This window comes from Thalassophryne amazonica, chromosome 8 (assembly GCF_902500255.1).
Source record: "Thalassophryne amazonica chromosome 8, fThaAma1.1, whole genome shotgun sequence".
Classification (NCBI taxonomy): Eukaryota; Metazoa; Chordata; class Actinopteri; order Batrachoidiformes; family Batrachoididae; genus Thalassophryne; species Thalassophryne amazonica.
In genome coordinates, this window is record NC_047110.1 from 65,254,344 (window position 1) to 65,280,456 (window position 26,113).

The 26,113-nt window shown below is 42.4% G+C and overlaps 2 protein-coding genes across 2 annotated transcripts in view; one reads left to right on the forward strand and one right to left on the reverse strand.

Annotated features, from left to right (window-relative positions):
* Positions 1 to 26,113, reverse strand: part of rasgrf1 (Ras protein specific guanine nucleotide releasing factor 1) — a 112,042-nt gene that overhangs the window by 51,439 nt on the left and 34,490 nt on the right. The gene's annotated exons all lie outside the window — the stretch shown is intronic.
* LOC117515799 (predicted GPI-anchored protein 23) lies at positions 7,367 to 8,007 on the forward strand. The gene is made up of 2 exons (XM_034176526.1): positions 7,367 to 7,504; positions 7,580 to 8,007. The coding sequence occupies exons 1-2, from the start codon at positions 7,378 to 7,380 to the stop codon at positions 7,951 to 7,953; spliced, it is 501 nt and encodes a 166-aa protein (XP_034032417.1). The 5' UTR covers positions 7,367 to 7,377; the 3' UTR covers positions 7,954 to 8,007.

Sequence of the window (26,113 nt, forward strand, 5' to 3'; positions counted from 1 at the left end):
GACACTAGACAAGCAGTGAAAAGAGGAGGAGATGGGGGCTGATAATCTCAAAGCCACCAGGAAACAAGAAACCACCAAGACTTGCATCATGAAAGTGGCCCCAGGGACAAATCAGAAAGTGAGTACCTCCAACAGCAGAAGACTGTCCGAGGGGGTGGCTGATATCCAGAAATCCTACTAATTGCTAGCAAAAGCTGGGTGAAGGACATGAGAGAGGCTCTGAATCATGGCAGCAGAAAAACAGGCTATGAGCACCAGGTCCCGTAGAGGCAGAGATCTACCATGGCAGATAGAACCCAAGGTTGCTGGCTGTGCAAAGAGGCACCCCGAGACAGTCGAGAATACAGTAGGAGGATACAAGATGCAATTACAGCCTCAAGTCATCTTGAAAATGATGCCACAAGCTTAGCGGCCCTATGTTTGTCCATTCCTCTTTGTAGCACCTCTCATGCTCCATCAGGTTGGATGGGGAGTGTCTGTGCCCAGCCATTATCAGATCTCTCCAGAGATGTTCAATCAGATTCAGGTCTGGGCTCTAGCTGGGCAACTCAAGGACATTCACAGAGTTGTCCTGAAGCCACCCCTTTGATGGCTGTGTGCTTAGGGTCATTGTCCTACTGAAAGATGAACCGTCGCTCCAGTCTGAGGTCAAGCGCGCTCTGGAGCAGGTTTTCATCCAGGATGTCTCTGTACATTGTTAAATTCATCTTTCCCTCAATCTTGACTAGTCTCTCAGTTCCTGCCACTGAAAAACATCCCCATAGCGTGATGCTGCCACAACCATGCTTCACTGTAGGGGTGGTGCCTGGTTTCCTCCAACATGACACTTGGCAAAGACTTCAGTCTTTGTCTCATCAGACCAGAGAATTTTGTTTCTCATGGTCTGAGAGTCCTTCATGGTGCCTTTTGCCTCCAGGTGGGCTGCCATGTGCCTTTTACTAAAGAGTGGCTTTCGTCCGGCCACTCTACCATACAGGCCTGATTGGTGGATTGCTGCAGAGATGGTTGTCCTTCTGGAAGGTTCTCTTCTTTCCACAGAGGAAAGCTGGAGCTATAATAGAGTGACCATCGGGATTTTGGTCACCTCCCTGACTAAGGCCCTTCTCCCCCGATCACTCAGTTTAGACGGGCGGCCAGCTGTAGGAAGAGTCCTGGTGGATCTGAACTTCTTCCATTTATGGATGATGGAGGCCACTGTGCTCATTGGGACCTTCAAAGCAGCAGAAATGTTTCTGTGCCTTTCCCCAGATTTGTGCCTCAAAACAGTCCTGTCTCAGAGGTCTACAGATAATTCCTTTGACTTCATGCTTGGTTTGTGCTCTGACATGCACTGTCAACTGTGGGACCTTATATGTAGACAGGCATGCGCCTTTCCATATCATGTCCAATCAACTGAATGTACCCCAGGTGGACAGTTAAGCTGTAGAAACATCTCAAGGATGATTAGTGGAAACCAGATGCATGGAAAGGAAGGTAATGTTCTACAGATTTCCCATCAATTAGCACTAAAAGAAACTTTGGTTAAAACCAGCCTGCAGGAATGAGGCAGAAGAGACACCTTGGATTCCCAAAACTCATTCAAAGATCTACAGTGAACACTTTGTCAATCGTATGTTTAAAAGATTCATTCTTTTTTTATTCTATTAAAAAAAAAATTAAATTGCATTTTTCTTTTTCTGAAGATGCTTGTCTCAGTGGCAAAAATAACTGACATATGCCAAATTTCACATGAAATAAACACTTTAAACAAAAAATATTTATTGTAGAACTGTGTATGAAACTTTAACCATAATGGCACTAACACATAGAGAATAAATGTGTGAAATGTATGTATATGATAATATTCTTCAGCAGAAAATTCTGTCTTTTTGTGGTTGCTGTTCTGTGATTTTTGTCCACCCGCTTACCTTTTTCACACTGGCAGGAGCTAAACAGGCTATTTGCGCTTTGGTGTGAATCATGGAATGTCCCCTCCACTGGTAGAAATAACACACATTCTGCACAAGAACCACTTCCAATGCTTTAAATCCCACAAGCTCTTAGCTTTTTCACTCAAACCACCGAACTGGAACTGCTGCGTGTGTAGGGCATTATGGGAAGTTGTGAAATTGACAAATAGTGTGGAAAAAAAATCTTGATTTCTTGTACAATATTCAGATGGTTGGATCAGAATTTGAAGTTAACACCATGAATGTTATGTGTCGACGCGGGTTGAGGAGCGGACCTGCGTCCGACGGAACCCAGCGCTAAAATAACCAGAAAGCGGTTCCTATAACAAAACAATTTATTAATTTTCACCCTCTGGTGCAAAACAAGGTGTATAAACAAAAGATGCGTCAGTCTGGTGGAGTGAAGGCTGGCAGGCTCTCCAGCGCCTAAAAGGATCGAAGCCCGGCGCTTCTGGACTCACTTTTCCGCCAAACACCCCCCAGGTGGACACGACAAACCGACTCTCTGCGAAGGATAGAAGAGGTGAGGTAAGTCAGCAGTTACAAGCAATATCCTTCAAAAGGCACACACTATCAGCAACACATTCAGGTCTGTATTTAAGCTTTATGTAAATGAGCAGCTTCTCACAACAGGTGGAGGATCAGTTGTCCGCACGCCACAGCAGTGAGAAGCGAGCTGCACAATTCTCATCACAATTCAAATATACTGCGTAACAAAATACCAAGTTACTATCAACAAGTAGTCAAACAATTAATCACCTCTGATGTGTGCTGACAGCATGTGTCCCTCACCCTTCCTGCTTCACAGGCACGATGTGTCAAACCCAGGCGCGGTCCTCAGCGTCTCACAAACGAACATCACAAGGTCGAGTTCCCGGCAATTCTGCTTGAATCACACATGGCTTAAATGCAGAACACCATCTCATTATCTGCTTCAGCTGAAAGTCTTTAAGGCTGCACGTGAGCACCATCCACAGGTGCTGCACATAATGTTGATGAGGGTGAAGGATTCTTCAGCCAGCACCTTCTCCACAGACAAATCAGTTTTCATACCACCTGGAGAGCAAAGAAAAGAACACCAAAATGTCCAGCCACACCCCCCCCAACACACAACAGTACCCCCCTTTAACGGGAAGCCTCCCGGCGACCGAACAGACCAGGCCCGAGAACAGCACCTCCCTCCGGGGTCCTCGTCAGGAAGCAGACAGTACAACGCTCCCAAGGTCCACCACAGACAGCAGGACACGGCACCGCAGCTGGAAGGCCGGCTGGCATCAACAAAAACCCCAAAACAGTCCCCAGTACAATCCAACACACAAGAAAAAACATAAAACCCACCCAAAACCTCCCCAGGGGACCGTCCCATCCAACCCCGGGAAGAAAAGAAAAACTCCCAAACGCAAAAACCCAACACAGCCCCACAAACACAATACAAACATAATGCACAAAAAAAAATAACAAACAACCCCCCCCAGAAGGCCTTTACCGCCGGTTCCAGGAGGAATAGCCAGAACCAGAATCCCACAAAGGTCCCCAGGTATACATGGAGCAAACGGCGCCCCCCAGAGGACCGTACCATCAAACCCCAGGAGGCACCCTCCCCAGGATCCTGGAACCCCAGACCCCACACCTGGCTTGTCGGCCCCATAAGCCAATTCCCCCCAGAGGACCGTCCCATCAACCCTGGAGGGGAACCCGGAAGGAAACAAAACAAAATCAAAGTCCAACCCCCGGGACTACCTTAAACAACCCCGGGGGCAAATAAAACAAACGTTAAACCCTGTTACCTTCCCCGGCACCCCGAAAGACCCCAGGTCCCTTCCAGAGCCCCTCGGCGGCTCAATTTTGGCAAACGGCTCAAAACATTAAGCCGGGGAAGGGAACAGGAAAAACTAACCCAGCCCCAACCCCAAGGCAAAAACCGGAAACCGGAAATACGTCCGGTGCCCCAACTCGACCATACCCCAGCCTCTCGGGAGGGTGGAACTACCGAAATGGCGAACGGCAACAGATCGGCCCACCCCTCCGACTGAGGTATGTTCCCGCTGCACCACACCCCGGCAACACCAATGACGAACGGTACAAAGGCTCACCGAGGCTGGAGTGGAACCGGGCCCTAACCAAACCAAGAAAACGCCCCTAACAACCCCCCCCTAGGTGCAGAGGTCTTCTGAGAAAGCTCAGCATGACCAACCTGCACCACCCCACAACCCACAAGACGAACGGTCTTGGGGCAAGTGAGGTTGGGGTTAGGGATGTAGGGAAATAAAAAACAACAAAACAAACGACCCCAAAACCCAAACAGAAACAACCTAATACACATAAAAAAGAGCCCAGACGGGCTTCTAACCGCCTAACGTTCACTCCACCAGACACGCCTCTGACTCCCCAAACAAATTATAACCCCTATTAAAAAAAAAACCAAAACATTAACCCCTACAAGTTTTTTTGTGTGTGTGTGTTATTTCGCCTGTCCCAGAACACCTGGAGATACGTCACCATTATTTTTCTTGACGCTTATATGTCGGGGCAATACAGTGGTCTCTGCTCGTCCGAGCTGCATGGGCTCGTCTGCAAGAGGAGCCAGAGGTCCCGTCGGAGGAGCCTCAGTGGGGCGAAGAAGAGGCGGCCCAGATCTGTGTCGGGGAAAGCCCCGAGACGAAAAAACCCGCTCTGATGGCCGCCCTCCTCGCGTCCACGCTCCTTCATCCGATCATCTAGACGAATCACCAACGATATCAGCTCATCTAAATCGTTTGGCTCGTCACGGACTGCCAGCTCGTCTTTTAATGACTCATTTAACCCATCTACAAACACTCCTCGTAAAGCTGCGGCGTTCCAACCTGACTGAGCAGAAAAAATCCGGAAGTCCACGGAATACTCCGCCGCACTCCGCCTCCCCTGCCTGAGATTCAGCAACCGTTGGGCAACGGTATTCACTCTCACCGGATGGTCAAAAACCAGTCGGAACTCCCGGGAGAAATCCTTAAAGGATCCTAACAATGGCGAGTTGTTACTCCACAACGCTGTGACCCAAGCTTTAAGCTTTAAGCTTTATGTAAATGAGCAGCTTCTCACAACAGGTGGAGGATCAGTTGTCCGCACGCCACAGCAGTGACAAGCGAGCTGCACAATGTCAGGACTGGACGAGGGCAGGACACAAATGCAGGCTCGACAAAAGGAAATATACTTAAAGGGTGGTTTATTCAGGCTTGGGATCGATAACAGCAAGGCAGTCCACGGAGCAAAAGTACTTGACAAGGATTAAGCTGAAGACGTGGTCCAAAGAACAAGCAAGGTCAAAACATGAGCACAGGTATGTCAGAGCAGAGGCAAAAACAGGATCCAGAACACAAAACAGAGTCCAAAAACAAGGCTTGGCAAAACAAGAACGAAACAAGAGGCTGGTACGTGAGTGAATCAACGAACGAGCGGGGAAGAAGTGAACAGACGCAGGTTAAATAGGGACAGGTGTTAATCAGGAAATGAGGTGCACGTGGAGGAGGAAAGGCCTGGAAAGGGGGGCGTGGTCAGGTGACAGCTAAGAGGCCAATGATGCAGAAGGGCGGTGACAAATGGGCAAGAGAATGACAGATGAAGGGGCGTGGCTGACTGAGAGGACAAAGTGCAGGTGCGGAACTGAGAGTGCAGTGATCCGGAAAAGACTGTGGAAACAATGAGAGACTGACAAGCAGGAGCAAGAGAAAGGTGATCAGATACAAACATGACAATAAGAGATAGTACAAAGAAAACCATGAACACCCCCTAACTTGATCAAAACTGAAAAGCATACAAGAACGTGATAAGTGAATCATGGGAATAATACAATAAACCTACTAGAACAGACAGAAGAACTACAAGAAAACAAAACTGAAAACCAAAACCAGAAATACCCAAATACTTAACAGAAGAGAGAACAGTAACATAAGCAAACAAACACTAAATGCTGAAACATAAAAACAGACTGTGAATAAACTAGAATGGAACTAAAACATAGCTGTAAAGTAACAAAGAAAGAAAGTGACAAAGCAATATGAGAACATTGAATAAACGTGAAGAAAGAGGCAATAACAAAACAAGACTAAACACTGAGGTGAAAAGTAACAAAGGAAGAAGTGACAAAGCAAAAATCAGAACATGGAAAAAAAAACCCCATGAAGAAAAAGGTAATTAACAAAACGAGGCTGATGCCAAAGGAACAGAACTAAATGAAGAAGGGCCATATGGGCTGAAGCCTGGAAACGGCCGGGACATGACAGTACCCCCCCCAAGCGGGTGCCCCCGGGCACCCGCCCAGGAACCCGACACCGGGAGGGCGGCAGGGGGAACAGGACGGAGGGCAGAACGAGAGGAGAGCCACAAGAGGGCCGAAAAAAACAAAACCCCAGGGATGTCTGACAACAGACCCCAGCAAAACAGGCAGAGGAAACGGAATAACAATACCCGGGCAGGCGGTCGAGGGACCCAAAACTGGGCATAGCCAAGGAGGAAAGAGGCCCCCAGGCGGGCGACAATACGGCTCAACAAAGGGCCTGGGCACGTGACACACCCCGGGTCGTGAGTTACCATGAGGTCAGGGGAGTGGACCCGTGGAGAAACGGGCGTGGAGACATCAGGAACTCGGCCTTGGGACAAACCGGCCCCTAGATGGTTCCCAAAGAACATCGGGGCCAGGTTTAGGACGAATAGCTCCAAAGCAGTGGTGTACAGAAACAACCTCCTCAGGAGGAGTCCCAGTGCGTAGAAGCCACTGGGCAAAAGGGAGTAGAGCTAAGCCACAGCAAAACAGAGGGCGTTCACATTCCAGGTACTGAACACAAGACATTAGGTGTACACACTACCTTACAACAATGACAAAAACAAGACAGAAAAGAGCCCTCATACAGTAAATAAAAGTTCTTGAACAAAACCCCAAAAAAGCAAAAAATCCCCATAAACGAGCAAAAGTGCAGACAGAAAACAAACAAAACCAGACCAACACAAGTACCAACCAGAAAACCTGTATTTGCTCAGGGTGCCGAATGTATTGCACGAGAAGGTTAATCAAAGTCTGTGGATAATTGGCATGGCCAGAAGTACTTGGATGAGAGAGAATTTAACAGGCGTGAGATGGAAAATGTTTCCATGAACCCACAACCGCCCCCTGGGGAGACCCCTAAGAACAAAATAATTTTACCCAACAGCCAGGTCATGACGCTCTGAAACTGTGAGTCAAGGTCAGACATGGTCCACCCCAGGAGTAGGCGTGGGGCTTTGAACCAACAAAGCACAGAGGAAACAACGTGAGTACAAAATAGACCCGCAACAAATACAGTTCAAGCAAAATGTCACTAACCATCTCCAGGTTTGCGTCCTCGATCGTCATCTTCTGTGCCGCAGTGAAGCTGGAGCAGGATGAGGAGGCGCAGGAGGGGAAGGTTCCGACGGCATGTGTGCGAACGACGCACCGTCTGGCCTTGAGACTGGTTGTGGTGCGGCGTGCGCTGGAACAGGTGCTGGCGCGGTGCGCGCAAAGTCCAATGCAGCCGTGGGCGTGGAGTCTGGAGCAGTCGCTGGTGCCGCAGGTGCGGAGATTGCTCCAGTCGCTGGCGCATTGCGCATGGAGACCGGGCTGGCTGGAAGCGTCGCAGGTGCCGCTGGCGTGGAGACTGGAGCAGCCGCTGGTGCAGCTGGCGTGGAGTCTGGAGCAACCGCTGGAGTGATGCGCACAGAGACTGGTTCGGCGGGAGGTGCCGCAGGTGCGGAGATCGCTCCAGTCGCTGGTGCAGTGCACATGGAGACCGGGCCGGCTGGAAGCGTCGCTGGTGCCGCTGGCGTGGAGACTGGAGCAGCTGCAGGTGCGAAGCGCACGGTCTTCGGTGGCACAGGCGCGCAGGGCTGTCGAGGAGCTGGAACAGGAGGAAGGCTGAGAACAGCCGTTGTCGTGGCCCGGAGACGTTGGGAAGTCGGGCATGAGGAGGCCGGCTCCGCTTCGGTCCGAAGCGAGCGTGTGGAAGCCACGTGAGTCGTTCGTGGTGCGGACTTAGGTGGTGCTCGTGAAGGGGCTTGCATGGGTGTTGAGCGTGGCCGTGTTCCCGGTGTCTTCGGCTTTGCAGGTGCAGCCGGTTCTTTTCCTGATGCACACCAGGCTGCGTCTGATATCGTTATGTGCCGTGGTGCGGTCGAACAGGCTGCGGTGATGTCTGATTCAAACATGAACTCTATCGGATCTTCGATACATGGCGGAAGAAGGCCCTATTCCAGAAGTGATGGCAGGCAGGCTATGGAAGCTGGTGAAAACTGAGATAAGCGTCAGTCCAATGGACCACAGGGCCTGGAAAGATTTAGTCTGCTACATTTTAGACAGGAGGCTTTCTTGTTATTCTCGGGACTGCAGTCTCATAATGTGATTGGGCTCATTTTGTTCCAGACCAGCAAAGCTCTCTATAGATATTCACGTATGTTCATTTGCTTGCGAAATCGTGAAGATTTAACATTACAAACAAAGGCAAAGGCTATGTACACCACTGACATGTAAATTAGGATTTAGTACACTCCTATTTGCACCACCCTCATCTACACAAATTTAATGTATAATATTAAATGCAACATGGCTGCCTCTGCTCTTCCCGTGTCAAATTTGAAAAGCCTTCTGATAAAGTCACATTTTACAGCTAAATATTTGATCCAAATTAGCAATATTTTGAAGTTTCTTACCGCATAAACTGCCCACACCATCCCAAAATGCAATATGGCTGCCTCAAGTGGTGCATATTGCATGTTATGGATGTGTAATATACACCAGGTGGTGCAAATTACGCATCCGTATCGCGCAATATGCACCACCTGGTGCATATTGTGCATCCATATCTCGCAATATGCACAACCCTGTGTGTTTATAGCAAGTCAGACAAAACACCACTTACAGTCCACCAGTTTGCAGTCCACACTGATTTTAAGGTGAAAAAGGCAAGAGAGTACACTATTATTATTATTATTATTAATTATTCCAACCTCTGATGAGCAACTCATGTGGTTGCTGTAAATGAAAACCTGCACCCCCCCTCTCTCTCGTCTCTGGCACCAGTTTGAGACCAATGATCTACATAATTTTTTGAATGTGTCTGTGTCTTGCCCATTTTACAGCAGGATACAGGCTGCAGTGTTGCAGAAAACCTCTCCCACTCCCTGCCACACTTCTGGCGACCTCACGGGTTCCCATAAATAGCACAGCCAGCACTCGCGTGCATGGCCACTGTTGATATAGGCAGCCAAGTGTAGGTGTCTTGCAGTGACGTGACAAGCTCCACAGGAGAGTGTCCTGCAGAATATAGGCATGGAGGGCTTTGGCTGATCTCAAACCCAAATCTCTGGAAAGGCGAGTTAGCCTCACTGCAACACTCCAATGGTTTTGTACAGTATGGATCTTTACAAACTCCTGCAGCATGGAGGTCTGTTGCTATAGAGCGACAAGAGCTCATTTGAGACGCTCCTAAGCAGCCAGGAGAGACTGGACCAATTATTGTGTTTGACACGTGCCACATACACTAATACAAAAGCATGCCAAAGCGAGTCCTTCATGTCTGCTCCATCCGCCTCTACTCAGTGCTCCATATGAGAAATATCTGCTGTGGACAGGTTCACTGTGTTAACAAATATGAGTTTGCTGAAAAATATAGTCAGACCATGAGTAATGTGGGGAGAAAAAAAAAAATAAATCAATGTTGTCATTTGCACAGACACTAAGATGGCACCTATGTTGGTTTTTAAAAAATGGCTACAACAAAATGCTTATTTTATTACTTATGATCTTGTAATTTCAAAAAATATTGTGCATCCGGAAAGTATTCACAGCGCTTCACTTTTTCTGCATTATTTTATGTTACAGCCTTATTCCAAAATGGATGAAATAAATTTTTTCCCTCAAAATTCTACACACAATACCCCATAATAACAATGTGAAAAACGCTTTGAGATTTTTGAAAATTTATTAAAAACAACAAAACCCCTAAGACACAGCCTTTGCCATGAAGTGCAAAATTGAGATCAAGTGCATCCTATTTCCACTGATCATCCTTGAGATGTTTCTACAGGAGTCCACCTGGGGTACATTCAGTTGATTGGACATGATTGGAAAGGCACTCACCTGTCTACATGTAAGGTCCCACAGTTGACAGTGCATGTCAACACAAACGAAGCATGAAGTCAAAGTAATTGTCTGTAGACCTCTGAGACAGGATGGTCTTGAGGCACAAATCTGGGGAAAGTCACGAGGCATGAATCTGGCGAAGGGTACAGAAACATTTCTGCTGCTTTGAAGGTCCCAATAAGCACAGTGGCCTCCATCATCTGTAAATGGAAGAAGTTCAGATCCACCAGGAGTCTTCTTAGAGCTGGCTGCCTATGTAAACTGAACGATCGGGAGAGAAGGGCCTTAGTCAGAGAGTTGACCAAAAACCTGATGGTCACTCTGTCAGAGCTCCAGCATTCATCTGTGGTGAGAGGAGAACCTTCCAGAAGAAAACCATGTCTGCACCAATCCACCAATCAGGCCTGTATGGTAGAGTGGCCAGATGGAAGCCACTCCTTAATAAAAGGCACATGGCAGGCCACCTGCAATTTGCCAAAAGACACCTGAAGGACTTTCAGACCATGAGAAACAAAAGTCTCTGGTCTGAGAGACAGAAATTGAACTCTCTGGCAAGATTGCTAGGTGTCATGTTTGGAGGAAACCAGGCACCATCCCTACAGTGAAGCATGGTTGTGACATCATCATGCTATGGGGATATTTTTTAGCAGCAGAAACTGTGAGACTAGTCAGGGTTGAAGGAAAGATGAATGCAGCAATGTACAGAGACATCCTGGATGAAAACCTGCTTCAGAGCGCTCTTGACCTCAGACTGGAGTGACAGTTCATTTTTCAGCAGGGCAATGACCTTAAGTACACAGTCAAGATATAAAGGAGCAGCTTCAGGACAACTCTGTGAATGTCCTTGACTGACCCAGCCAGACCCCAGGCCTGAATCCGATTGAACATCTCTGGAGAGATCTGAAAATGGCTGTGCACAGACGCTCCCCATCCAACCTGATGGAGCTTGAGAGGTGCTACAAAGAGGAATGGGCAAAACTGCCCAAAGATAGGTGCACCAAGTTTGTGGCATCGTATTCAAGAGGACTTGAGACTGTAATTGCTGCCAAAGATGCATCAACAAAGTATTGAGAAGAGGGTGTGAATACTTACGTACATGTGATTTCTTAGTTTTTTTACTTTTAAAAAAATGTGAAAAATTTCAAAAAATGTTTTCATGTTGTCATTATGGCATGTTGCGAGTAGAGGTTTGAGGGGAAAAAAATGAATTTACTCGATTTTGGAATAAGGCTGTTACATAACAAAACGTGTAAAAAGTGAAGCGCTGTGAATACTTTCTGGATGCACCGCAAGCCAGCAACAAAACCTTAAAATCTTCTTTTACATTCACAAGAAGTCAGAAGTCAAAAGTCTGAAGTCAAGTTAAGGGTGATGTGATGTAATTCCTTAGGTTAGTGAAAAGTCAAGCAGCCATATCCTGCATAATCTGAAGATATCTTCTACTCTTATGGAAGAAGAAGAAGAAGAAGAAGAAGAAGGAGAAGAAGAAGAAGAAGAAGAAGAACCATCCCAAATCAGGCCTGCAATACAACCCAAAAAGCAAAAAAGTTGGGCTAATAATGATGTTTAAATACAACCCCAATTCCAATGAAGTTGGGACGTTGCGTAAAATGTAAATAAAAACAGAATACGATTTGCAAATCCTCTTCAACGTATTCAATTGAATATGCCACAAAGACAAGATATTTAATGTTCAAACTGATAGACTTTTTGTTTTTGTGCAAATATTTGCTCATTTGAAATGGATGCCTGCAACATATTTCAAAAAGTTGGGACGAGGCAACAAAAGACTTGGAAAGTTGATGAAAGCTCAAAGAACACCTAATTGGAAACAGGTGAGTGTCAGCATCCCAAAAGGCTCAGGATCACCACTTTGTGAACAACTATGTGAAACAATAGTCCAGCAGTTTAAGAACAATGTTTCTCAGTGTTCAATTGCAAGGAATTTAGGGATTCCATCATCTACAGTCTATAATCTAATCAGAAGATTCAGAGAATCTGGAGAACTTTCTCGGGACTCTGAGGAAGATGTGACTCTCACATCAAAACGTTAGTCCCGTGTACATTTTTGCTTTCAGCACCTTATTAAATTGTCTGGCACTTATTTCTGTGTTGCACCAGTTATTTTTCTCTTTTATTGAATATCTTGTCTTTGTCATGTATTCAATTGAATATAGGTTGAAGAGGATTTGCAAATCAGTGTATTCTGTTTTATTTACATTTTACACAACGTCCCAGCTTCTTTGGAATTGGGGTTGTAAATAAATAAAATAATGATGTGAAACAGGTGATGTCAAAAGGTGCTTGTAATCATGATTTGGTACAAAAGCAGGTACCACAAAAGGCTGAGTCTTTGAGATGATCATGGCTGATGATCTGTTCTCTGTACACACAGTTCTCCATACATTCCACAGCAGAATGCAGCATAATTATTCACCAGTCGTCTTAAATACTGTCAACTGAACAATAATAAAATGTCTGAAATATCAGATTTGTATTAATTATATTTTATTGCAGGTGCGTGAACTTGCTCAGTTAGGTGGCAGAGTTTGTGTGTAATGGGGCACAAGGTGCACAGCTGCAAATGACTGAATTTAATTTTGTGCTTACAGTCATTAACACACTCAAATTCTCATTTACACACTGCTGTCTACATCATGTTACTATTCACTGCCATCTGTGCAATTATTCTTTGTAAGTCATTCATAAAACATCCTCCAACCCAACGTGCAAAAGTTTGGAAAGCCCACAAAATTTTGCACTCATCATCTGGAATCTTGGTATTGTAAACATTGGCCCTTGGTATTGTAAACGTTTAAAATTTCTAAATACTCAGAAATATACAAAGCAAACACAAATCATAAAATGAAATTTGAAGTATTTCAGTCACATCAGAAGGTGCAAAAGCTACACATTGTAAATCTCAAAGTCTTAAGGATGTCAAACAAAAAAAAATAAGTGTCCCATGTCTCTTATAAGCAGACATGCACATAACTGGTACATGGTGCTTGCGCATGCTAAAAATAAATGATGCGCAGCAGAAAACACAAAGGAAGCACTTTATAGGGGGAAGCAATAACATATTGTAGGAAAAGTGTTTCCCTCTGTCTGCTGTGCATCAATGATTTTTAGCACCAGTTATGTGCACCCCTGCTTATAAACGCAATCTTTTAACATGCAAAAGTTTAAGTGTGCCCTGACTCACCGAGCAGGGATGGCACTGATGGGCTTCTTGTAGATGGTGATGAGTTTGTCGAGCACCACGTCAGCAGTTGTAAACACACGATACGAGTGCAGGAAGGTGTTGAGGAAGTCGATGGACAAGAAGCGGAGGTCGGTCAGTCTCTCCAGAAGGCGCTCCACACTGGCATAACGGATCTGTAGCACCTTGCAGGAATTCATCATCTTACTGAAGCGGATGTCCACATCGTCACAGTACAGGCTGGAGTCTGATCTGCTCACAGAACAGGCCAGCAACATTAGAAGAAAAGGGGGAAAAGTCACAAATACAAAAAGAAAGAAGCTTACTTAATCATCTGTGGTACGGTGACTTTAGAATTGTCTTCAAAGGCGTTCATCATCAGCCCATTGCAACGAATGTTGTCTATGCACTGCAGAGACAGAGAAACAGAGCCTTCTTGAATACATGTCATTTGTTTGTCTTCTGACTGCTGGAGACTTTGGTGCTTGTTGACGTGCCTGACTGATGTCACTGGTCCATGCAGACTTCTCCTGCCTGGAGGAGGCCACCAGGATGACTGTGAATGACTGGCTGTCCTTTGGCTCAACCACGATCTTGAAGTCCAGGTGTTCCATGTCCTGTCCACTCTTCTCAGATTTGGCTGAACATAAAGACAATTTCAGGCACACCTTTGATAAAAATACTTTTTGCTCAAAACTGTGCTAGATGACAGGGGAGGTGATGGTCTAGAGGAGATCATGGTCCAGGGGAGGTGATGGTCTAATGGTTAAGGTGTTGGACTTGAGTCCAGAAAATCATGGGTTCAAATCCCCGCCTGACTGGAAAATCACTAAAGGCCCTTGGGCAAAGGCCTTGAATCCCCTATTGCTCCCGGTGTGTAGTGAGCACCTTGTATGGCAGCACCCTGACATCGGGGTGAATGTGAGGCATAACTGTAAAGCAGTTTGAGCGTCTGATGCAGATGGAAAAGCGCTATATAAAATGCAGTCCATTTACCATTTAGATTCATGTGCATACTGTGGATTTTAGACTGTGACAAAAACAGTCTAAAGCTTACAGCAGCATTAACTGCCAAAAAAAAACCAAAAGAAAAAAATATCTGTTTTTATGGTTAAAAAAAAAACAAAAAACTGGCAGCTGCAGTTACCGGAATAATTCTGGAAAATTACCTACCGTAAAATTTACATGATAAAGTAGTAATTTATCTTTTAAACAGCAAATCCAACATTTTTTTTTCTAAATTAACATTATCATGCTGATTTTGAACTAATTACTTTCTGTAGAATTGAAAGGTAGTTGTTACTTATTGCACATTGACTCTCATTCAAATAGACTTTGTTGTGCTGCTCTCAATTTGCTCAGAGCCACCACAGGAACTTCAGCATGAGATATGCATTTTAATGTAGTTTTTCAAGCACAACCTCGGGGTTGGAGTCTTTGTATTTCCCAACCCTGTTTGAGTTTGGATTGTCAGTTCACCTTTTGTTTATGAAATCACTGCAGTTTTTGCAACATAGTTCGTGTCCTCGCTGCCTGCATACTGGAGGTTTCATTTCGACTCAGCTCAGACCATAACAAAGGTAACGATTTGAAAAAGTCATAGATGGATCTAAATCATTACAAACATGACTGTTGTGAATTGTTGTTAAGTGCTTTTGTTTTAACCAAGCGTTGCTCTTTTAATAGTCATGGTAATCCCTCTGTGGCAAGGAAGACTGTTCTATTAATAGATTCGATTTGGAGCACAATATATTAAACAACTGGAGCACCATGCTCATAGAGTGCAAACCTCCGCCAAAACCAATTTCCAATTCTACAAAGTTTTACCTTGGAAAAAAAAATCACGGTCAAAGTCCTGTTAGAATTGGCTTTTCATGAGCTAAAATAAAAAAATATAGATCAAAAGGGGTTTTCAATGTTAAAATCAAATATTTGCAAAATTTGCAATACGGATCAGATGGCGATCAAACTTAGTCTATTCATTGAGAGTGCCAGTTTGCACCTTATTGCCACAAATGAGACTGATTGAGGCACTTGTTATTGAGATACAATGCAAAATGTGCATCAAATAGGCTTTTCAATATGAAATTCAAATGTCCACAAAATCCACAATCTGGATCAGATCTGGATCAGTCTTTGTCAAGTGATAGTAAGTTACAGTTTGCACCTCACTTTCAAATATGAGAGTGATTAGTTCATGTTTGATTAAGATATAATGTAAAATATTCTTTAAATAAGGTTTTCAATGTTAAATTTAAATGGCCACAAAATCTGTTGTTTGGATCAGATCCGGATCAAACTTTATCAGTCAATAAAAGATACCATCCTACATAACGCTCTCAAATACAAATGAAATGTGATCTTTTTATGGAGTAGTTAACTTACCATCCAACATTAAAGTAAGCTGATTTGTGGTCTTTAAGTCTAGACTTAAAACAACTATTTTAATGTATTGTGCTGATGGGAATAACAGCGTTAAAATAAACAATGTTACTAATGCCGTTTTTTTTTTTCCAGTAACAGGTAATCTAACTAATTACTGTTTCTGCTGTTACAACACCGTGATCATTACTGACAGTAAAGTGTGGGGCTTTACTAGAATTAAGATCATTGAAACCGTTTTTATCTGCAGAATCTCAGCAATTGAGCTTTAAAGGTTTTTTTTTTTCTTTTCTTTTCTTTGGTGAGGGGTGGGACAACTGTATAAGTGATGGTGATTGGCTAAAGAAGAGTAAAATTTCATGGTAAGCCAATCAAAGGCAGACATGGGCAGGAATCCATGCACAAATACAAACACACGCACTCGCTCACACACAGTAGAGGTGGGCGATACCGGGAATTTTGGTATTGATCCGATACCAAGTAAATACAGGCCCAGTATCGCCGATTTCGATACTGATACTTTTTCATATTTAAGCTTCATAGATCCAAAGGATACAAAAGACCTAGGATAGAATTTCGCCAAACATTGTACGTGACAACAAAATACTTTATTATCACAATCAACATTTTTGTTTAAAAATATCACTCAACACAACTTAAAACAAAATCTATAGAGATAGAGGGCTGACAAACCACAATACAAGGGTGCGCTGCTCTGTGTTGTGTGACACAGCGCAGTGCTGCTCTTACAGACAGAGAGTAGACTTTGATGAATCTGCGTGCGCAGCAGTCAGTGCATGCAGGAGAGAAAAAAAAGCTTGAGTATCAATCTTTTTACACGAGGATCGTTCAATATCAATACCAGCGTTGGTATCGATATTATCGATATTAGGATCGATCTGCCCACCTCTAAAACACACACAAGCGATACATCCACACATGCAGCACACAGCATTAGCGTTTTTTAAACTGGAACTATAAACATTGCTTTCCTCCCATTGAGACAAAAGACAAGAATGTATATGTGAATGAATGTCAGTTAGTTTTAAATTTATTTGATGGCCAGTTGTGGCCTATTATGGTGCAATAAATATTAAACATTTCTAAAATATCTCTTATGTTTGCTGTATTTACATCAAACATTAAAAATACAGATGAGTAACTTAATGTATGGTGTATCTATCTGTGGTAGGTAGATCTGGAAAAAAGAGTGACTGCACAAAAAAGATACGAGTGAGGTAAGCCAAGAAGACACCCAGACAAGTCAGAACGAGGCTTCTGTGACTGTGACCTTGGAAACTACACAGAGTGTAACTTTTGCTTCTTGCAAAGAGAAGGATTTTCTTAAAAAGAAAATGTGAAATTTCAGCTACAGTTTGTCAGATGGCAAATGGGGGACTGGAGCATTGATTTGATCTTTTTTTCTTCTTTAAAGTCCTTTTCTGTTCCACTCCACCACCAGGTTTCATCAGTGGAGATGCAACAGACAAAAGTTGCACTATCCCCAGTTTCTTCAATCACATCTACGGAACCCTCTAACTCCTTCATGGGTGTCTTGGTGGCTTTCCTCATGAGTCCCCTTCTTGCAGAGTCACTCAGTTTTTGAGAACTGCCTCCGATAGACCGGCTTATCACAGACACATAAACATATTTTAAATGATGTACTTCAGTGTAGTTTCTGATGTAGTTCAGAAAGGCCTATAATTGTGATCAGGACTGTACATCACACAAGGTAGGATTATTATTAGCCTACATATTGTATGTTGACACTCACACTCATCATCTGTTCCGTCTGGTTCCTCCATGAGCGTGCAGTCTATTAGTGACACGACTCCATTCTGCAAATAACATGCAATATGTGCATTTAACAATTCTGTTACAAAGATAATGCGGAAACTGCTATCATGCATTTGAGATACTGAGGCACATTTAGTATGCTTAAATTACTTGCACACAAAAGTTGATTTATTCGTACTAATGTATTTATATTATACATCAGCAATGCAGTAAAATAGTTTGGCAGCAGGACACAATAGCTCCTTCGAAAAAGTGGTTTGTCCACAAAACAAAGGGTTGGTGGGTTTGATCCCTGAGTGCAGATCAATATTGACACATTTCTCTCTGCAGCCTCACACAAATGTGGGGAAAAGATGTTTATAAAGAATAAATGAGGTTTATTGATGATGCTTTAGTTTCTTTAACTAAATATATATATATTGCAGTAAGAATAGGGATACTCCAAATTTATTTTTCAGCAGTTGACCCAATGATTTAACATCCTGCTACCCCCCCCACACACTCTGAAAACAAACAAACAAACAAACAAACAAACAAACAAACAAACAAACAAACAAACAAACAAACAAACAAACAAACAGTACTGCTTCAAATGTCTGGGATGTTTAAAGATTTTACACCTCATTTCCTTTATCCACAAACTTTAAAAAAAAAAACAAAGTTGTAGAGCAAAATAGAATAAAACAGAGCAAAAACGATAAAAAAAAATATAAAATAAAATAAAATAAAAGCACCCGGCTTTTACGCTGTATACAGGTGTGTAATTACGGTCATACATTCTTGTTTGCTGAGCAAATTTACCTCAATTATCTCTCATTGCACACATTTCTGTAACTTGTTGTGCAAATCTGAATACCTCCTAATCAAAATTATGCTGCCAAGAGGTACAAACATAATAAAAATTTGAAAGTTATCTCCTCTTAGCACCAATTACAGAATGGGAGCCTAAAAGGCCCATATTGGTAACTATACTTACAACATCATTATCAGTATTACACATCTTATCAATAAATTTTATACAACGCTTAGCAAAATGAAGCTCAATACCCATACAATTTGCAAGATATGGCAAGATATTACAATGTGTGGTGTATGGCACACACCAGACTTTATGTATAACCTTTCTCCAAGCCAAACAAATGGTTTCAGTTTAATTTGTGCGCAAAGGAAGAATCTGGAAACCACAAAATGAAGCACAATATGATGAAACAACTCATTCCTTATGATGAAGTTAGTATTTTCAAAATCAGCAAATAAAAAAATTACATTTTTACAATTTTACATTTTTTACCATTACATTATTACTATGTGTATAAAATTTTATTACAGAGATTAGAGCATGCCATAGGTATTAAAGGCACTGCGCTGCGGTGGTTTGAATCATATTTATCTAATAGATTACAATTTGTTCATGTAAATGGGGAATCTTCTTCACAGACTAAGGTTAATTATGGAGTTCCACAAGGTTCTGTGCTAGGACCAATTTTATTCACTTTATACATGCTTCCCTTAGGCAGTATTATTAGAAAGCATTGCTTAAATTTTCATTGTTACGCAGATGATACCCAGCTTTATCTATCCATGAAGCCAGGACACACACCAATTAGCTAAACTGCAGGAATGTCTTACAGACATAAAGACATGGATGACCTTTAATTTCCTGCTTTTAAACTCAGATAAAACTGAAGTTATTGTACTTGGCCCCACAAATCTTAGAAACATGGTGTCTAACCAGATCCTTACTCTGGATGGCATTACCCTGACCTCTAGTAATACTGTGAGAAATCTTGGAGTCATTTTTGATCAGGATATGTCATTCAATGCGTATATTAAACAAATATGTAGGACTGCTTTTTTGCATTTGCGCAATATCTCTAAAATTAGAAAGGTCTTGTCTCAGAGTCATGCTGAAAAACTAATTCATGCATTTATTTCCTCTAAGCTGGACTATTGTAATTCATTATTATCAGGTTGTCCTAAAAGTTCCCTGAAAAGCCTTCAGTTAATTCAAAATGCTGCAGCTAGAGTACTGACAGGGACTAGAAGGAGAGAGCATATCTCACCCATATTGGCCTCTCTTCATTGGCTTCCTGTTAATTCTAGAATTAATTCTTCTTACTTATAAGGTTTTGAATAATCAGGTCCCATCTTATCTTAGGGACCTCATAGTACCATATCATTCCAATAGAGCGCTTCGCTCTCAGACTGCAGGCTTACTTGTAGTTCCTAGGGTTTGTAAGAGTAGAATGGGAGGCAGAGCCTTCAGCTTTCAGGCTCTCCTGTGGAACCAGCTCCCAATTCAGATCAGGGAGACAGACACCCTCTCTACTTTTAAGATTAGGCTTAAAACTTTCCTTTTTGCTAAAGCTTATAGTTAGGGCTGGATCAGGTGACCTGAACCATCCCTTAGTTATGCTGCTATAGACTTAGACTGCTGGGGGGTTCCCACGATGCACTGAGTGTTTCTTTCTCTTTTTGCTCTGTATGCACCACTCTGCATTTAATCATTAGTGATTGATCTCTGCTCCCCTCCACAGCATGTCTTTTTCCTGGTTCTCTCCCTCAGCCCCAACCAGTCCCAGCAGAAGACTGCCCCTCCCTGAGCCTGGTTCTGCTGGAGGTTTCTTCCTGTTAAAAGGGAGTTTTTCCTTCCCACTGTCGCCAAGTGCTTGCTCACAGGGGGTCGTTTTGACAGTTGGGGTTTTTCTGTAATTATTGTATGGCTTTGCCTTGCAATATGAAGCGCCTTGGGGCAACTGTTTGTTGTGATTTGGTGCTATATAAATGAAATTGATTTGATTGATTTATGTAATATTCAATAGGCCACCTCTGAAATTATGCTGCATTTGATACACCTCAGAAGACAGAATTCAAAATTTGTGATGAGCAAAGTGGGGGGGTTCATGGCTGCACCCATGTTTGTTGTGTTGCTTTTGTATAAATACATTCATGAACAAACATGCTTCATTTAGATATGTTAACGTTTCATTAGATTGAAAGATTTGACAGATTTGATGGTTTTGTCCTTAATGTACTGCATAATGTTTACTGTGTAAATTTGGTATTTTGGTGTATGACGTCAAATGCAGATGTTTAGAGTTGAGAAACTTGTCCCAAGTTGTCCCAAACTTGTCCCAAGTTACTGAATAGGAATTGTGACCTTTGGTGGTATGTTCTTTGATTTTTAGTTGTCTGACATTAAGTCAAGTCCCAAATTCCACTGAATGCAGCATTATATTGCAGAAAGAAAAGTGCAATTCTAATTGTAGCTGACCCCTTTTTCTCTTATCTTAGGTCCTAAACATCACCTAATTTAAGAAATAATGAAAGTACAATGTAATATTTTGATTAAAGAGAACCCCCCAAACTCAACTGTACAAATCAGGGTTATATCAGGAACAAAGTGATGTGTGCATGTTTGGACCAGTGTGTGCAGCTGTAGTGGTCACTGCTCTGGATGAAAGCTGTCATATTTCCAACCCTATTCAGCCATTTTAGAACTTTAACTTTGCTCCGAGATTCCAGGCGTGAGTTAAAATGAGAAGCAGGTCCAATGCTGGCTCACCTTGGTGAGATGAAGCTTTCCCCCGGAACCTCGGGTGCAGATGATTAGATGCTTGGAGAAGAGGAAGCACTGCCTCTCGCCCTCCTTCTTCAGAGACAGAGAGCCCAGGCGCCCACGTGTGATCTTACCCTTCTCACTCATTGGGACCTGAATGAGAGACCCTGCGTGTGTGTGGCAATAAAAGTGTGTGTACAAACAGAATTATGGAAAGAGAATGTGATTAAATGGAAAGTAGGTAGAGGGGGATAATTAGTGAAAGAGAGAGAGGAATGAAAGTGATGGAAGAGAGAATCAGTAACATTTGGTTATTTTCAGCAACTCTGTTAAACTGCATGAATACACACAGTATTCAATAACGTACGACTTCTGTGTTCTTTATTCAGTAGGACCTGTCGTGGATATGTGGCATGTAGTGCCTCATATTCACCATCAACTTGACACAGAAATGAAACACTTTTTGAGCTTTTAAAAATCTGAGTATTTCCCCCAATAGAGAGCTGTGGAGGCTTGAGAACGTGAGCATGTGGATCAGACTAACAGACACTCGAGGGACAGAAACTCTTCTCTGATGTGATTCTGCTTTTCTGTGGAATCAGGTGTTTTTTATTATTATTACTTGTTGAAACCTCGAGCGAAGAGATAATACTCTTTCTCCCATATGTTTTGTCTGCATGGTCCAGAAAGGCTCAAAACATTTGAGCTGATTTATAGAAATCTTTGAAGACTGACCAAGAGGATGAAGAATCTATTCCATACTGGTGGTGGAGACTGGGATCAGGATGTGGACACTGGAACTTTTTTTCAGTATTAGTATCATAGCTTCCATGTAAGCCTCTCTTCATTGGCTTCCTGTTAATTCTAGAATAGAATTTAAAATTCTTCTTCTTACTTATAAGGTTTTGAATAATCAGGTCCCATCTTATCTTAGGGACCTCATAGTACCATATCACCCCAACAGAGCGCTTCGCTCTCAGACTGCAGGCTTACTTGTAGTTCCTAGGGTTTGTAAGAGTAGAATGGGAGGCAGAGCCTTCAGCTTTCAGGCTCCTCTCCTGTGGAACCAGCTCCCAATTCGGATCAGGGAGACAGACACCCTCTCTACTTTTAAGATTAGGCTTAAAACTTTCCTTTTTGCTAAAGCTTATAGTTAGGGCTGGATCAGGTGACCCTGAACCATTCCTTAGTTATGCTGCTATAGACTTAGACTGCTGGGGGGTTCTCATGATGCAATGAGTGTTTCTTTCTCTTTTTGCTCTGTATGCACCACTCTGCATTAAATCATTAGTGATTGATCTCTGCTCCCCTCCACAGCATGTCTTTTTCCTGGTTCTCTCCCTCAGCCCCAACCAGTCCCAGCAGAAGACTGCCCCTCCCTGAGCCTGGTTCTGCTGGAGGTTTCTTCCTGTTAAAAGGGAGTTTTTCCTTCCCACTGTCGCCAAGTGCTTGCTCACAGGGGGTCGTTTTGACCGTTGGGGTTTTTACGTAATTATTGTATGGCCTTGCCTTACAATATAAAGCGCCTTGGGGCAACTGTTTGTTGTGATTTGGCGCTATATAAATAAAATTGATTGATTGATTGATGTAATAAACACCATATATAACAGATTTTGTATGACAGATTTTCGCTCACATTGGACAAAACGCCCTGTTCGATCGCAATGCATTTCCATTAAAAACTCCTCGCATGTACCGGACAGAGCAGTCTGGACATGTCCAGTAACAGAGGTATGAAATGAATTTCAGCACTGACACTCACCGATTCGAGGAATGTGGGTACTGTATTTCCTTTAAAGACTGGCCGTTATTTTTCTTAAAACCGTGCTCAGACCTGGTGCCTAAACAATGGTAGGGTGTAATTCAAAGCAATTATTTACAAAATACTGCTTGCAGGCTGCACTGTAATAAGGTGTTAAGTTTCACAGATATTCCTGGGTGTGATGAACCAAACCGCTTTAGATCACAGCCCTCTGCAAGGCTGCGAACCCTCCTCGTAGCCTGACGCACACCTGCTAAATGACTGAGACTGCAAAGAGCTGTGATTTGTCACTTTTCTGGTTTCACAACTTCCTCTCCCGTTATATTTTAAAAGTTTATGCAGTGCACACACTTATTACGTTTGATCATGGATCAAATACGTTTGGCAGAAAAGTCGACAAATATGACCAACTTTACAATACAAAGTCAGAAAAAACACTCAAATGTCCGGCAATTCATGGAGGAAATTGTATGTACCGTACCGTTGGTTTGGAGGTTGATGATTGTATAAAGATGTGGCGCTCGTTGAGCAACAAATTAATCCAGAAAAAGCCACTGTTCTTGAGGTAAACTGCATAAACATGCAACGGATAACTTTAAAAGGGTCATGCACACATCAACGTCATTACATGGCCACAGACTTGGCAAGCATAAATCAGGCTTTAGGATTTTAAGGTACCACTCCGCAGCGGCCTTAGAAAAAAGATGACTCAACCAAATGTTATCTTTTTAATGCACATAATGCGCTTATTGAGGCGGGTGGTTTTTTTTTTCAGATTAAGTTTTGACCCTGTGTTGCAGACCAAATGGTCCGCCCCTAAAAATCAGTTCCACCTTTTGCATCTGTGCATGCATCATTTCAGACTACAGCAGCACGGCTAAGACGAGACTCTTCACCCAAAGCAATCAAATGGATTAATGTGATTATTAACCATCAGATGATAAAGGATAAATCAGTTGGTTAAATCACTCTTAAATCATTCTAAAGTCAGGTTTAAGCAGAAACAAGGCGAAAATCGGTGACGCTTTGAAATGTCAGACTCGCAGTGAATGTATCAGCTAGCAGCTTGTTTAGCCGTTTAGCTCTAATCGCTTCCACCGCCTTTTATGATGAAATAATACTGAATTTATGTGGAAATGATTATTGTACTAAAGCTTCAGATATCTGTCGCTGAGATAGATTTTGACTGCTGTGCAATTTGGAGCAGAAACGAGGTGTTAATCAATGAACCGTGTCACCAGGGGGACCGTTCGGTCTGCAGCACCGGTCATTAATTGAGGCACGCCCTATTCAAGGTCAGGCATTTAATCAAGGAAATACGTAAGCTTAATTGGTGCTGGGGATTCCCTGTAGATTGTTCTGCGCATCCTCGCTGTAATCCGTTACATAAATATAATGGATTTTGTCCATTTTATACGTATAACAAATATTTCCAGTTATTACATATAGCGGATTTCGAGGGTAATGGACAAAATTCACTGGTCCATCTTATATGCGAGTTTTACTACAAACACACACACACACACACACACACACACACACACATATATATATATATATATATATATATATATATATATATATATAATATATATATATATATATTGGAGTAAGCAGGTAAAGAAGCTGAGTGAATGAATGAATAATTTGTGTGCATTTTGGAAATTTTGGGGACAACTTTAGGGCTAGAAACCATCAGTTGTATCTGGCAATACTGATTATCACCATGATTGACATCAGAACATGGGCACGTTTGTGAGAAATGAAAAAAACAAATCAGATGAACAACTCATGTCATCTTTAATAATTCCAATGTAAAGGCAATTTGTCATTTTATTTCATTTTGTTCAATCATGAGTTGTAGTTTTGTATACATTACAAAAATTTTAAATAAATTCTAGCTGCATGTGTGTTGGAGTGGAGTGGTGGTAGAAGAGCTACAAACGACAAATGGGAGGCCCTGCAGAAAAAGTTTGGGAAACAACTGTTTTACTCCATTATTCCTGCAAAAACACATTTTAAAATGTGCAAAAAGTACAGGGTCGTCATCGTCGCTGCGTTTTCGTTGTTGGGGAGAGGTGAAGACTTCAGACATGATCTATATTATATAATTGCCACAGTAATGCTTTTGCAATGTCATAACATTTTTTTTAGTTTGTTAAATCCAAATCTTTCAGCAGTTACTTTACACATTACAAACATTTAGCCAATTGGCTGGCTTGTTTTCCATTGTGAAAACTGTCTAACATAAAAAAAATTCCTTTGTTTGTAAACTTACATGTATATCTAATTTTAATGGTTTTGGTAGCGGTGTGAGCTCTCAAAGTGTCTCCATTTTGCATGTTTTTCAGCTAATATCGATCTACACAATGTTTAAAGGTAAAGCTTACCTTGTCTTACAAAAGTCTGGCTGGTGTCGAGGAGAATCTCACAACCTTCCACAATCATGCGCTCTATTGCCAGGTTCTTTCTGATGTTCTCTGTCTCACTCACTTCATCGTGCATGATTCTAGGAAAATGAAAAGTTCTTAATTGAGTTTTAGAGCTACAGATACACTACAAATTCTGTGGGGAATGAAGTTCAAATGAAGCTTAATCTTTCGTGTTAATTTTAGGATTATTCACGTTCGGGTTCTGCTGGTTTGGGCAAAGCAGGGCAAGATACCTGGAAAGCTCCTCCAGCTTGGATTTTGCATAGTCCAGACTGTTTCGCTCTATGTGCTCATGGGTGTGTGAGCCAGCAGTTCATGGAGGGTCAGAATGTAGCGGGGAATCTGAAGGCACAAACAAATGTAACAGGGCTGTCCTATCAAAAATACTTGAAGGGGAAATATTCAATGTGTTTTTCCATTTAAAATACAAGAAATTAACCTCTTAAATCCTAGAGTCCCCAAATTTGGGGACTTGCCCTGTTTTTGGAACATTTGAACACTCATAACTAACCAATGTTGACACCAACATACACTTATTATACATCAAAATGTAAAGCGAAGTCTCCTCTACAAAAGTATCCACTTCAATCACATATCAACTTCCCACAGCTGAAACGCCAAGCAAATAGACATAAATCAGAATTCATTATTTGGGAAAAAAAAACTTATTTACTCCTACCAAGTATTATTTATTTTCAATTTTTGTATCCACAACATCCCCTAGGACCTGTCTTTTAGCTGATCCAAACTTCTACATTTTTGACCTTGTACAAGCTGAGAAATAAATCATCATGTATGGGTATGTGATTTTGGTGAAATAAGCTCTAGGGATTAAGGGGTTATTAAATTTAACACACAAGCAACAAGTACACAACAAAAATGTGAACCAGAGACTTCCACAA

Coding starts and splice junctions, on each gene's coding strand:
- LOC117515799 (XM_034176526.1), top strand. CDS start 7,378: ATGTGTGCGAACGACGCACCGTCTGGCCTTGAGACTGGTTGTGGTGCG. Junction 7,505..7,579: donor GGAGTCTGGAGCAGTCGCTG/GTGCCGCAGGTG, acceptor GAAGCGTCGCAG/GTGCCGCTGGCGTGGAGACT.